The sequence below is a fragment of the Aphelocoma coerulescens genome, chromosome 1 (genome assembly GCF_041296385.1).
Source record: "Aphelocoma coerulescens isolate FSJ_1873_10779 chromosome 1, UR_Acoe_1.0, whole genome shotgun sequence".
Lineage (NCBI taxonomy): Eukaryota > Metazoa > Chordata > Aves > Passeriformes > Corvidae > Aphelocoma > Aphelocoma coerulescens.
The window spans coordinates 62,796,430-62,811,867 of NC_091013.1; the positions used below are offsets into that span (position 1 = coordinate 62,796,430).

A 15,438-nucleotide genomic window follows, 5' to 3' on the forward strand; every position below is an offset into this window, starting at 1 on the left:
ATGCATTACAGAGTATTTTGTTGAGTGAAATTGATATTAGTCAAAGCAGGCATGCTGAGGCCATGACCTTTCCACAAATTAAGTTAAGCTACAGCTCTGCCAGTTGTAAAAATGGCAGAATAAAGAATATTTCTTATGAATACTTCCAAAGGATAGGACAAAAGAAAAATCATGAACAGTTAGGAGATGAAGATTAAACTGAATGAAAACCTCTAACAGTCTTTTTGGATGCTAGGTCACCAATTTGGTTACTATACCAGCCAGTGAGTGTTGGCCTGAAACCCTAAATTTTCTTCAATTTTTTCTTTTTCAATGGTGGTATCTGAAGAGAGCTACCACAATGTGGCGTAGCTGCCTTTCTGCTTAAGGAAGCCAGAGACCTGAAAAGATAAACAATATAGGTAAAAATTGAGATAGAATCCCAATCATTCCCTGTACATATTTAATGAATTTTGTTTCCCAGTATGTGGCTTATATTACATGTTTGTCTATTTATCAAATAAATTTTTTTTTTTTATTATGTTCTGTTTTGTTTTGTTTATTTTCTTTTTTAATCAGGTTTAAGGGCTGGTCTAGCTGCTTCCATTGCAGGAAGTTCAATTATTAGCAAAATGTTGCTAGCAAACATCGATCCTTTTGGTGCTACACCATTTATTGACCCGGATCCAGATTCCTTGTAAGAAATGTTTTTTCTTCCAAATGTACTGTTTTGCTTTACTTTGCTTTCCTTAACGGCATCCTTCTTATGTTTTTGTAGTCTCTTATTATTTTGCATGATGAAGTTCTTGTTTGCTGTCATTTGGCAGTAGACCTCAATGTCTGAAAACAAGCTGGATTGTGCTGGTTAGGTTATGAATAGTGCAAATTTTTTGCAGCAGCTGAAAATAAGGGGAGAGATTTTTTCTCTTATTGCTTCCTCACCAGGAGGGGGAGGACAGTAGTCTTTCAGAGCTGGGTTTTTCAGCCCAAACCAGTTTACTCAGGAAGATTCAGAGGAAAGATCTCTTGAATTGTCTTAGTTCGTATTCCATTCTGGGACCAATCACAGTCTTGGTCAAAGATGTTTGTGTGTCCAGGTTCTGTACAAATGTACACCTAATTTTGTCTGTTCCTCTAACAGGGAGGGATATTCAGAAAAATGTGTCATGAACAACTATTTTGGTATTGGATTAGATGCAAAAATTTCACTAGAATTTAATAACAAGCGAGAAGAGCACCCTGAAAAGTGCAGGTAATCTAAATGTCAGTAACAGAGCCAAGATGTTTCCATTCTTTTCTTTTCCTTACTTCTTTGTATGAATTTCTTAATTTCTTTTCTTCTTCTACAAGTACAAGACACAATAATGTGTATATGTCAATAAGTGAATCTTGTTTTGCCTCCTTTCAGAAGTCGGACGAAAAATATGATGTGGTATGGAGTTCTTGGCACAAAAGAGCTACTGCAGAGAACTTACAAGAACTTAGAACAAAAAGTTCAACTTGAGGTAAATTTTATTTATGAAGGGAGTTGCTTGCACAATGTGTAGTGAAGAATTAGTGCTTGTTTTTGAAACCTGTTAGTGTTCTTGTGTCAACCCAAGCTGACCTCAAAGGCACTGTGTAAAAGATGTGCTATGTGAAAGTTGGTTCTCCAAGTCATGTTTTTGAGTAAAATGTCAGTACTTTAAAATCACAAAATACCCAGAATTATGTTTCTTGTAATTACTGGGTTGAAAAAAAAAATAAATTGTATAGTTAGGATATATTTCTTAATATTCACTGCATCAAAAGAGAGACCAGGTTTTAAGGGCAACAACAGAAATGACCATAAAATAAGAAGAAAAGAGATAAGGAGTCTTAATCTTTCAGGTTGAATTTAAAGTATCTGAAAGCTACACATATAGGGAGAGCACATAAATAGTAAAAAATTCCTGGCAAAAGAGAGGAGATTCTGAATATGCATCACAAGAAGCCCAGCTGCACCAGTAGGGACTTTCTCTAGTAGTCACACAAAAGAAGCACAGTGTTATTACAGCAACAACAAATTACATGTCTAAACATAGTTATTCTTCAGCTTTTAAGTTCTAACATAAAATCTAAGTCTTCCACCTGGTACTAGGAACTTAAAGGAGATATAAATGATTCCCAAATGCAGAAAAAGACTACAAGATGGTTACTGTGATTTTCACCCAAAGAATATCTAAGGTGGATTTTGACAGAGAACATATATAATTTCTCTTTTTATTTCATGCTAAGTATTTCATATAGAAGTTTATTATATTTGTATGAGGGTAATTTTTTAAGTTGAAAGAATAATTTTAGGTTACTGGAGCTCTTTCTCACTTTGAGATTTAGGAGGATTTTGTCTGGTAGCAGCAGATTGCTGTTAGCTAAGGATTGAGTAATTATCAAGGAATTATGCAGTAGTTAGCAAATATAATGACGGGAAAGAACGTTATGTATACTGCAGATTGAATTCTAATTTAAGGATCTTTTGAATTGGATTCAAATAAGATTCAATAATACTGCTGACCTTTACAAAATTATTTATCAGTATTTCTGGAAGTAAAAATTTCATATTTACTGTTGCCTTGCACAATATTACGTATATTGTGCCTACATATTCAGGCATTAGAGGCAGACCTTTACTATAACACAAATGGCTGTGCAGCATCTATTAATATCACACCATATTTTGGATACTGTCACATCTTGATTAAAATGTTACAGTGTGTCTTGTTCCTAAGATTAAATCACAAAAAGAGAACACTAAGCACGTTCTGGAAATAATTTGCATCTCTTTCTCCTCCTGATAAAGGTGCTACAGATTTTGTCCTTATTTCTTTAGATTTTCTATTTCATTTGTATAATTTTAATATCCTTCTGTGGGACTGGTAGTGTGAAGTAATCCAGCAATCTTCATTAAAGGCAGCTTGACCTGCAACTTCATGGTCCATAAAGTGACACCTGGGTCCGGAATTTACCACCTTGTGTTTCTAATTTGCTTCAATTCTATGCCTGTGGCACTGCTGGAGGATTTGACTTTTGACTCCCAGTGGAATGGTTTGAGATCATTGGGCTCCCCTCTGCAGGCAGTTGTACTGCTGTAAGTCAAGAGTGATTTCACTGATGTCCGTAAATTTACTCTTGACCAAAAGTGAGATTGACTTATGTCATCCCAAGATTGTGTTGAGTAGGACATGGAGTTGTTTATGGGTTTTGGGAGATAAAGAAGTAAGAAAGAAGGACTGAATGGTCAGACATAAGACCGACCTCTTATCTGCAAAATCTACAACTCCCATCCACAGCCAGGGTGACACCTGTGGGGCCAGTCCTAGATTTGTCTTTGCACTTTTGGAGGAGACTGAAATTATTTTTACAGGAAGTCAGCAATACATGCAAACACTGACATCTAACCACATGTTTGTGACTATGCCAGAAATATTCTTGGATATTCCTGACACAACCCCCACCGCCCCTGGCCTTAAATGGACTTGACTAAATAACAAGTCTGTTGCAATTTTGGGAATGCTGACATAGGATGGAAGACTAGTTACTGACTGTATAAATGAATCTTTTTGTTATGTCCTTGGCAACGTTACTGTGTGCACTCAGGGAGATTGATTTTTTTCTGCAAAAAGATTTTTAATCCTTGATGGTCTGACTATGGTCTAGGTGCATAAGAAATTTCCTAACAAGGGATGTGAAAATGTTTCTTTCAAGACTCATTGAACACCAGTGCTGTAGATACTACAGCATGTAGATCTACATATTTTTTAGCTCTGCAAAAATCAGTGCTAAGATTGGAAAGAAGAGGTTCGTTTTACAGGTGCTTCTTTGCATGCAGGGAGTAGTCTTGTGTCAGACCTCTTAATGACTTTGCTCTCCCCTGCCAGCTCTGTTGAAGCTTTGTGTGCTACAAATGGCTGATTACTTTTGTCATATTATTTATGTACTGAAGGAGCTTTTATCCATTACAGTGTGATGGACAGTACATCCCCCTTCCAAGCCTGCAGGGCATAGCTGTGTTAAACATTCCCAGCTACGCTGGTGGGACTAATTTCTGGGGTGGAACCAAAGAAGATGATGTAAGTAGCATTTAAGAGACTTAACCTTCTGGGCAAAGCCAGCAATAAATATAGTGAACTGCTTTCCTCACTTGATTTTAATAGTACTAGCATATAGATTGGATAACAACTTTTATTTGAGAAGGCTGTTTCAGTTCAAAATGTATTGTCTTGCTGTTTTTTTTTTTTACTGAAAATATATTCCATGATGTTTTACTGTCCATTGTCTTCTGTCATGTCCATTCTAGCAGAAATGTTCATAATAAAGCATAATTATTTTGTTTTTTAAATGGTTCTATGAATATTTTTAGAAACTAATTTTATAAACAGAGACACAAATAATTTCTCTCTAAATTGTTTTACAGACGCCTGTAAATAAGGTTTCTGAAAGCATAGATTCCTCTGTTTGCCATAGTCTAACAACAAGCAAGGTAGACAGGATAATCATTCAAAGTTTATACCTTAATTTTCTTCCTGTTCTTCAAACAGCTTTGCTGTGAGGGATGGTGTTTCAGAAAATGAAGACTGATGCATTTAGTGACTGATAATTTAGTGGGGGTAGTAAACTGGTTTTTGAATATTTTTTTCAATGAACCTTTAAAATACTTTAAGATACCTTTTCCCCCTTCTTTCTTTCCCAAGAAAAGTTTAGTTTCTTCCTAACTCCTAAGAAACATTTCACCACATGGATACCTAAATGCCTTACAACCTGGAACAGTGTTACTGCCTCTATCCACTTCAGTCACAGTGCACCAACTGTAATTACGAGCAGATTATCCTAATCTGCATGTCCTGATTTAGTGTGTGATGTCTGAATCACCTAAAACTGTAGTTGCAAACTGGCTTGTGATTTTAGTGTAGACAATCCATTATTTTTTTGCCAAAAAGTTTTGGGTTTCTAGTGAGTTGTTATCCTTTCATTTTTTAATACACACATACATATATATAATATACATAATTTAATATATTACAAAATCTATTATATATAATTGCCTGTTTATATTATAATACATATATAATTGCATACATATATGTATGTTTTATACATGTGTGTATATATATAGGCACACATATAAAAGTGAAAAAAGAATTTTAGACATGTTTTAGTGTCCTTTTCTTATTTTTGGTATGTGACAGAGGATGGAAATTTTGTTTATATCTGGCAATGGATATCTAAAATTTTTTATGTATACTCCATGTTCATAGTCATACCTTGAAAACTGCTCTAATATCTGCTCAGCCCCTGTTCAGGAGTTTATTTTTCTCCCTGGACTGCTTCAGTGAGAGAGAAGATCTGTCCTAGCTTTCATACTGGTATACAGCAAATGTGTAAGTCCTGGAGCAGTTTTACTGATATTATTAGTCTTCTAGTGAGCAGATGTGGCAGCAGAATGACATTTTTGTTCTGGACAGAGATGGGAGCATAATTTACTGCTTTAGTTCAGTCTTGAGTGACTCTTCATCAAAAGGTGGTGGTGGTGGTGGTCTGAAGTGCTGCTGGTTTTTCTTGTCTGGACAAATGAAAGATGTTGCCTTGACAGCTGTGATTATTGCTGAAACATTAGCAGTGAGCCAGGCAGGGCATCTGTACCCTGACTGGCTTGAGCAAGACTTGTTAAGGCATGTTATTTTGGTGTCCAGAAGACAGGCTGGAAACATGACCTGCAACAGGAAAGAAGTAAATTTGAATGTTGATCCATAGAGACTGGTTTGCCTTTAAAGGAAAAAAAAGGAGGAAAAAAGAGATTGGTTTTCAGTACAGATATTACTGGTGGAGAGACACAGAAGAAGACTGTGTTGTGTTTTTCCTGCCCTTTTGCTGAAATGGCAACACAGAGTAAATGAAATTTTACAACTACTTTTTCTTAACACATGCCAGAACTAGCCCTGTAAATGTCAGTTACTGGATCAAGAACTCTCCACACTTTTTCTCATGGAATAACATAATCACCATCTTGGTTCTTTTCAAGATGTTCATATGCTCATGCAAAAAATGGAAAAAATTCCATGGAAACTGCAAAAAAAAGTCAGATGGAGAAACTGGGATTTTCTCATCTGGTCTCAGGTGTTTCTGATGCAGCTTGCTCTGCCTAAGGTGCCAAGTGAGGGAGTCCAAGTACTGCTCAGAGACACGCTCTCCCTACCCATTAAACTCTTCCTGGAGTGATTTCTCCTGTTGATTTTTCACCCTCATTGCTCCCTATTGCATATCAAGATGAAATGGCCAAGCTCCCAGTGACCTTAGTGTGGTATCACCCACCAGACCCAGCTGAAGTCCAGCCTGAGATCTGTCCTGTGGCTGAATTCCCTGGCAGGACACCAGGTGGCAAGACTTCCTGCACTTTATGTGAGCGTGTGGAAATTCAGCACCTTGGCTGCACAGGAGGACATGTGTTCCATACAGAAGTGGTTTTCCTATTTACAGTGGATAATTATACACAGCACAAACAAGATTGTCTTCAGTATCAAAGCTGTGTTAAACAAAGTACAGCGTGGACTTGGATGTTGGTTTCCAGAGAATTCACTATACAAACATAGAAGCGCTTCTGAGAAGAAAAAGACAGAAAATTACTTCTCTTACCTTCAAGAACCTCTTAGATATTAAGTACATTAACCAAGCAGAGATTTGAATTGGCCTTTCATCTTGTCTTGAAAAACATTTTTTAATCTGCATGCTGAAACATGCCATCCTTCCTATATAAGGATATATGCCTTGTAATTCAGATATTTTAAATGCTATCAGCATTGCTGTTTTAAATAATATTTGCCTGTTGTCTGTGGTATCTTACTCATGTGACTTTGGAGAGACAGTGTAGTTATTGTATAATAAAGTTAGAGCATTTAAATGTTGGAAACAAATCTGTAAATGAATCTGTGTTTCATTGCAATCTAAGCACTGGATTTGCCATCAAAAATGGAATACTTTCTTTTCCTCACAGATATTTGGAGCTCCATCGTTTGATGATAAAATCTTAGAAGTTGTTGCTGTATTTGGCAGCATGCAGATGGCAGTGTCCAGAGTCATCAAACTGCAGCACCACAGGATAGCTCAGGTTTGTTGCTTACTTGCCAGCATGCAGGATAGTTGGGCAGCAGTTTGGGATTCTGGCAAGTAGCAGGACTCTTGATGACCGCCTCTCTATACATTAATAAAGTGCTGACATTGTTTGGTTTTTAGTGGGTAACAAATTGTCTTCAATGATGAATGAAGTATAGGAGGGCTTAATTCCTGAGACAGTTCTGGAGAGAAGCCACAGCTCCTCGTAATCAACAGATTACAGGTGGCCTGTCAGTCTCACCAGTATTTATTGCCCTGTAAAATAACGTGTTTGTTCTTTTCCAGTGTCGGTCAGTAAAGATCACCATACTTGGTGATGAAGGGGTTCCAGTGCAAGTCGATGGAGAGGCGTGGATCCAGCCCCCGGGAGTTATTAAGATCATACATAAAAACAGAGCTCAGATGCTAACACGAGACAGAGTATGTTGCAGAAAGAGCTACCACTGATAACATTGGTTTCTGTAATAATTTGTTTCAGTTACAGTGTGAACAAAACAGTGCTTACAAAAATGTTTTATAACTATTTATATAATTCATACAGTTAGTTACAGTTGTATAATTTCTATAATGAGCCGGATAGAGAATTATTCTTTTGTGTAAGTGGCAAAGATTTGTTAATTTTTATTGGGTTTATTTATAGTGCTGTTCCTATATTCTTATTAATATATAGTAAGAATGGTCAACATTTTTTCTATTCCTTCCTTTCTGCCCTCCTCCCTCCCTCCCTTCCTCCCCTTCTACTGCTGCTTTCTTTTTCTCTAGGTGTGTTATACCAGTCACATACTGGAAGTTTTAGCTCAGTTGGATAAATAGCAAAGTTCTACACTGTCCATTTTCCAGAATAGCTTTCTGCAGATTTCTCTCCTGTATCTCTCTGTCCTACTAATCCCCCTCTCCCCCATGAGCCAGTCTCAGACAGAAGAGACACAAACAGAACCTAGTCGCAAAGCCACTGGAGAGTTCACACTTGTCTAGGATTATTGTGTGAAAGGTACAACTGCCCCTCAGTTCTCCATCCACTAACTGGATCTTGGATTTAGGGTGGAGTTAATGGAATTTGAACTCTATTTTAGTAAATTTGTTTTTTTTCTCCACCATTTTTAATATTAGAATCCTGTGTCAGTTTTGGATTTCAATCTTGCTATCCACACAAAATGTGCTTGCATTAGGGAATCACAAAATTCTGGAATTACTGGGGTTGGAAAAGACCTCTGAGATCATTGAGTCCAACCATTATCACTGTCTTTGTGTTCTTATTGGTTTGGAAGACACATTTTTAGGATAAAAGGGCAGAGATGGAGCAAAAAGCTTTCAGAAGTGATTTATTCTCTGTACTAAATTAAAAAAATTTTGAATGTAAAGTTATTATTTAATCAGGTTGTATTATTTATATAAAATTAAATCATGCAGTTGTTTATTTGTTAATTTTAACTAAAATAATTATAATTTAAATTTATGTAAAATGTAAAACTAAAATTTTTAATGAGTAAGAATACTCCAAGTACTGTGAATTGAATGTGTAATTCATTTTGATTAGGCCTTTGAAAACACCCTGAAGTCTTGGGAGGACAAACAGAAGTATGATTCCTGCAAACCTGTCATTCGATCTCCCTTGTACCCTCAGCAAGCTGTTGAGTTGGCCACAGAAGAAGAAGTTGCACAGATCCAGCTGTGCTCACAAGCTGCAGAAGAACTTATTACCAGGTACAGTAAAATTAATAAATTGGATTGGCAACCTAGACAACAAGACTGAATTATTGATGCAAATTCACACATACACTTAGAAGTGTACATTTTCCCTGGTTTTAGATTGTTTTGTTGCCACTACATCAGTTGTTTTTTTCCAATTTAAAAATTTTATTTTCTTTTTAAGACTCAACTTCTTTTTGTGTGCTTTTCCTATGTATTTTTTAAAATTTTATTTATGTGTTTTTCTGTTGTTTTTTTCCTTTTTTTGTGTGTGAAAACCAACTTTCTGAAGTAGCAACAGAAATGGAAAACTGGAAAGCTTCTTTGCAAAAATTGAAGCTTCTCTTTCTATGAAAAAACAAAAATACAATTATTGGAAAAAACCCTTTGGAAGTCAACTCTAGAAGTCAACAGGATGGACACTTCAGTCATTCATATGAGCTGAGATAAAGAAAAGCTTTTTTTTTTAAATCAGACCATTTTATAATGCTGCTATTCATTTTATCATAACAACAAATTATCTTTAGCATCAAAATCACCAAAAATATAAGAAAGGAAGAGTACATACTCTATACTGCAGACATAGAAGAATAATTTAGTTTACCAATTACCCAAAGTGAAGTTTAGCCAAGGCAGCTTAAAACCTTTACTGTTCTTGAGATGATCTGGAGGTTGTAGTTACAACTGGACCTCCCACAATCTTAAATGATTGCAGAAAATTTTCATGCCAAATCTGAAGGATATGCCTTGTGAAATAGGTGTAAATGTTTTTAGGATAATTTCAGGTAAGTTAGTGTAATGTGCTAGATTTTTCCTCTGTAATTTATTTGAATTAATAGAGCAACATTTTTTGGTCCTTTTTTTTTTTTTTTTTTTTTTTTGTATAGCATTAGTGTTCTAAAACAAATAAATGTATCTCAATATTTGTACCATCATAAATAATCTGTGTGATGGATATAATTTATATGAGGTGCTCTATTGCTTGAAGAGATGCTTGACTTTCAATTTTTGTTAAAAAGGACTATATTTTTCTAAGAGTGTTTTGTGAAACACATCTTTGTGTACTTTGTCATCTGATGAAGTTGTGTACTCAAGTATTATTCTTTAAAGAAATTAAGAAATATTATTCTCCTTTTAAAATGTTTTTGTAGGATCTGTGAAGCTGCAAAAGTACATGGCCTCTTGGAGCAGGAGCTTGCTCATGCTGTTAATGCATGTTCACATGCATTAAATAAAGCCAACCCAAGGTTTCCTGAGGTAAGGAAGAACAGAGATTTATGTATAAGTAAATAAGCTATAACAAGGGTGCACAAGCTTGTAGCTTGGGGGCTGTATTATAATTCCTGTCTGTGGATGCATTCACAGACATTTTCAGGCTTAATTGCTATCTAAGAGCTATATAGAGAAGGCAAAGGGGCTGAGGGGAAATGAGTTTCCTGGTTCCTCTCTTCACACTAGATAAATCTGGGTGTTTTTAGGGATTGGACCCAGAAAAGATTAATTAGGTAGAGGCTGTCCATATCTAACCTAAATTGACACATGGTAAACATATTAGTTGACATTTGCTTCTTTAAGTATGGTTAGTAGCTTACTTCTGCTAAGGATAAGGTGAAAATTTGGAATCGACAGTCATTGTAAATGAGATTCACAACTTTTCTGCTGGCCTTTGTCATATGTGGATTGATATGGTGGCTGGTCACTTGATGATCTTCAGGATTGTGTTACTGTTATTCTAAATGAAGTTGAGGAAAAGACAGAAGATAGATACCACATTTTTGGTTTCTATTCTCAGTGCTGAACAGGTTGTCAGTTTAAAGCTAAACTGATGTATTTCTCCTAGGAGAAGGCACTTAAGAGCTGTGCTGTAAACCGAGAGTACTTACTCTCAGTCTGACTTGCATCACTTCAAAGAATGTTTATGCTTCTTATTCCCCAGAGCCTTACCAGAAACACTGCCATGGAGATTGCTGTCAATGTGAAGGCCTTACACAACGAAACAGAATCTCTGCTAGTAGGAAGAGTTTCTTTGGTAAGGTCACAAAACACATGGTTTTATTCCTTCATTCACATTATCTGTGATTTGTTCATTGCTGATTTTTGTAAATTGGTGCCAAAGTGAGGACACGCTGCAAAAAGATCTATAAGGCTGATAGGAGGAGATTACACTGGAGGATTTTGTGGTTGGATGAGAATGAGTTTTGAAATCTTGTGCTAGGCTGGCATCCATCTTGCCTTGCTTCAGACAGCTAAGTCATTGCTTGGACTCTTGTTAATAGTCAGAGGAGAGAAGTAAGTATCCTTGTGAGGCTGATCCACACTCAGCTGTCTTGGAGGCCTATGTTAGAAAAAGATGATTTATCTTCTAGAGATGTAGCATTTAAGAGAACTTCTGTTGCACTATTATGTGATTATCTTCAGAGTTTGAGGAGAGCCTGGGGTGAGAGCTATTTAGACTCATACACTCAGCTTCTACAGATATAATCTGGGCAAGTAAATATCACTCTTTAATACCTGTCAGGAGGTATTTTATAATCTTTAACTGGTAAGTGTTTAGTAAACCCCTACTAGTACTTGAAGACTTTGCATCTTCTTTGGCAAGTGTTTCTGTGCCTAAAATGATGAAGATTTCTCAACAATTGTATCTGGATGTATAATTAGAAAACTTCTGTAATGACACTGTGAAGAAGAGAAAGATGTCAGGTTTTCTATGCAGGTCCAGTTTTACATTAAGAAGATACTCAGTAGGAGCAGTTACATTTTCTTTAGATTCAAAAGCATATTTATTACTAACTTGTTTATTTAAATGTTGTAATTAAAAATGTATATTAATAGGAATATTTTCCTTTAGCTGAGTTAGGGTATGAAACTTACTGCAGGTTCACATACCTTTTTAAACAAGTGATAAATGGTATGAGTCTATTTTAGAGTAACCAAAAGTGAATATAGTCTAAAGGCTAATAATCATTTAAGTTATAGAAATAGTCAAAGATTAGGTTCACGTTTTATTTTCCAGTTTTTCAAAGGGAAAATTAGTTCGTTAGATGTTTTTGTCCAAGTAAAGGAAAAAAAATCTGCTGGTATTTTTTTCAAATTGCTATTGCTAATTCCATATATTTCAGGTTTAGTGGGGAATTAAAATAAAATTTTTAATTACAAAAATTAAAATAATTTTGGAAAAGGAATTAGAAGAAAAAATTTAAGTTGGTGATGCCATACTAGGACTGGTGATATTTATTGAGACAGTCTGGAAATAATGTTATTATGGAACCCTTCCCATGGAAACATTACCTTTTCTGCAGCAGGTTGTGATCTCATTGTGTTGTTGAACTGGGCCCTTGTTCAGGCTCCAAAGCTTGATTTCAGTAATTTTTCCATTTCTGAATTTTTACATGTTGTACTTGAATTTTTACATGTTGTACTTCTGCTTCTCATTATGGTTGTGCAAATATCTTCACAAGGCTACATCAAGCCCTTTTTTTAATAAAAGGGCTGTTTGGAACATACCAAGATAATATTCCAGAGGTGTCCATTATGCTCATTTGACATCAAGCTCCCTTAGAACAGTATTTCACAGTCACAGTACAAGGCACTCTGGTTAACCTTATTGCCACGTATTTTATAAGTGCTGAGGCTGCCTGTATGTTGGTCCCTCATTCTGCTAAAACAGAGACAGATGAAGTGTAAGATGTTGCTTGATGCATCGGCCGCTCCCATCATAAACTGTTCTCCTAAGGATCTTTCTTCTCTGACGACAGACATTCTTTCTCTCAGATCTCTTCACTTCTCCCTCATCCCTCTTTCCTATGATCAAAGCTCTTGAGAGCAGTAAAATCATGTCTTTGTTGCTTATAATACTTGGTTTAACCTCAACCAGCAACTAAGCTAGGACACTTGGAAAGCTGCTGCTTCAGTTGCCATTTACTGGCTATTGAGTTTTGCTGTTACAGCTCCTCAGGAAAAGAAAAAACTTTAAATGCATATAAAACAAGTCTGTGATTCCTGCCGCTTCCTGTAAGAACTGTGATCAACAAAGTTCATACAACAGTATGAGCATTAGATCACAACGAATGGTAAAATACAATTTTTAGTGAACTGATAATATCATAAGGTCACAGAATGATTTGAGGTGGATGGGACCTTAAGGATCTTCTGGTTTCAACTCCCCTTTCATGGACAGGGACAACTTCTATGAGACCAGGCTGCTCAAGATGGGACAATGAAGCTGACTTGTGGAATCTCACAGATGCTTATGGCTAGAATACAGTTTGCAAAATTTAAAAATGCTATCTTTTATCTAGATAATTTCCAAATGCACTGTTTCCATTTCTTAATTTTAAAAAGCATTCCAGTCTGAAACAGGGCACAGTTTTCAAATGTATTAAGGGAAAAGTATGATAGAATGTTTCATTCCAACTGAATAAAGTTATCTGAACTCACTGAAATAAAATATTTTCATATCAAAAATTTAAATAGGGAAGGATTTAAAAAATGTTTTATTTTTATTTCATCATTCATAGTGTGAATTTTTATCTTGGAAATACGATTTTCCAAGATGTTGTAGGAGGAGAATTTGCCCTGAATTGCTAATTCTTTCTGTACCAAAATTATTATTTTGGCTTTATTTCAGGAGCACCATCAGATGAGCATTTTTTTTCCCCAGGCAAAACATTCTCCTCTGAGAATCAAGCAATTAGATACGTACTTGTTGAGAGAGACTGAATTCTTTGCTTCGTTCATTTATAGAAAATAGATGACTTGAGTAATTTCTCAGAATTGAAAACACAAGAAAAGTTGTAACTTCTTCAAAGAAAAGTGGCTCTTTCCCTGTGCTCCAAATTAACTGAACTGTTCGCATGGAAAAAAAAAAGACAAGACGAAAGATCAAAGTCTGCTTAAGGACACCTGATTCTCTGAGCTTTAGCAGAGAAAATAACATGACAGCAAAGGGAGCTTATATTTCCAGTATCCCTATACTAGACAGTAAGATCTTACCAAAGATGGTCTCTTCTTTGAAAGATGGGAACAGATGCAAACTACTGAAGCAAAGGAAAGAAGTTTTTGTTAGGTAGGATAAATTAATGGGGTTTGTAATTTATCATCAAACTCCAAGAATGTCAAAATATTCTTCTGGCACTGGAGATCCAAGATTTTCTTAAAACTCCATTTAAAAAATGCATTCACTAGGATGTAACAGAACTAGATTCTTTCAGAAGGATATTCTTCACTGCTTTGGGACTACTTTTACTTTAAAGAGAGAAATAGATGTTCAGATTGCTTTATTAATGATTCCAAGCAACTTGGTCTAGGATTCAACTCTTTTCCTCAAAATGGTATTTCAGCAATCCCATATATGCTCAAAACATATTTTCAGAGGATCAGCTGCCTGCCTTACCTCTTCCACACAGGTTCACTCACACAACAGCTGCAGAACAATTTTCAGACTGGAGTTTTAAAGGAAATAGGTATCTCTGTAGGGTTCTCAAAGTCTTAATAGAGCCAAATTAACGTAGGTCATGAAGTCCCAATGTTTTTAAACAGCCACCCCTTTCTTTTCCTCTTTGATCTTTACTGATGTCCTTGTCTTCTTGTCTCCTGCCAGGGAGTCCTTCCCACCCTCAGCCAGCAGCAGTGCCTATTGGTCCCTGTCTCACCTATTTAGAATGGGAAGTGCAGGTATCAGACCACCACTGGAAGACCTTTGGGAAAGGAGCATCTTCAACAAGATCCATTTCCTCTTACTTGAACATGAGAGAGTGATCTACCATCTGAACACATTTGCAAAAAATAACTAAGGCTTACTACCATCTACTCAATTTTTTTACACCACTTTTCGTACAAAGATTTTCCAGATGCTTGCTCTTCTCAGCAGGTTTTCTCTCCCTTGTGTTGGTAGTTTCCATTTCTAGTGTGTCCTCATGGTGGTGTTTTCAAGTAACTCTTGCTCCGTAAAGACTCGGGAGAGTAGTGAAGGATGACAGAGATTGACAGCTATGTCCAACTGGTCTGCACCAAAAGTCTCAGCTATCTTAGTCATCCCTTTGTGATTGGGACCATACTAAATGTAGTGTCAGGGTGGTCTTACACATCTCTGAAGGAAAGTCTAATTTTGGAAGATTATTTGTTCTTCACCATTTGTTGACACTCACCATGAAGTAGTTATCTGTGTGTGTGGTAACAAGGTATCTAGATTTAAATGTTAAATCTCAATGAAACTAAAAGTCTTATTTTTCTGGCCTGTTTATGAACAGCAGTTAGAAGCTCCCCATGAAGAACTGTTGTCTGATGCTTTGCACAGTGTGGAAATAGAGTTGAGAAAACTTGCTGAGATTCCTTGGCTTTATTATGTTTTTCAACCAAATGATGATGAGGTAAGTTTGATTAATACATCCTGATTTTTATTGAACTTAGTTTTCTTTTGAAACGGAAAATTAAGTTACAGCCTTTCATGATCTGGTGAGGAACTTTCAGTAGTGATGCTGGATCATTTCTGTCTGTGAACAAACTTCTAAGCTTAGGGCTTTTTTTTGGTGTTTTGTTCCCTTTTGTGAATGTAAAGGTTTTGACTGATAAATGAATAAATGAAACATGTATATTTAATTTATATTTAATAATTCAAACATGTATAGAGTTAAATCCTGACATTAT

The 15,438-nt window shown here is 36.0% G+C and overlaps 1 protein-coding gene across 2 annotated transcripts in view; it reads left to right on the forward strand.

Moving 5' to 3' along the window:
• Positions 1–15,438, forward strand: part of DGKH (diacylglycerol kinase eta) — a 163,025-nt gene that overhangs the window by 129,641 nt on the left and 17,946 nt on the right. For both annotated transcript variants that reach the window (XM_069009793.1, XM_069009797.1), the window contains exons 19-28: positions 559–676; positions 1,121–1,231; positions 1,388–1,484; positions 3,960–4,067; positions 6,986–7,099; positions 7,390–7,524; positions 8,642–8,808; positions 9,945–10,050; positions 10,730–10,822; positions 15,042–15,161. In XM_069009793.1, the coding sequence (XP_068865894.1) occupies positions 559–676; positions 1,121–1,231; positions 1,388–1,484; positions 3,960–4,067; positions 6,986–7,099; positions 7,390–7,524; positions 8,642–8,808; positions 9,945–10,050; positions 10,730–10,822; positions 15,042–15,161 (1,169 nt within the window). The remainder of the gene's footprint in view (positions 1–558; positions 677–1,120; positions 1,232–1,387; positions 1,485–3,959; positions 4,068–6,985; positions 7,100–7,389; positions 7,525–8,641; positions 8,809–9,944; positions 10,051–10,729; positions 10,823–15,041; positions 15,162–15,438) is intronic.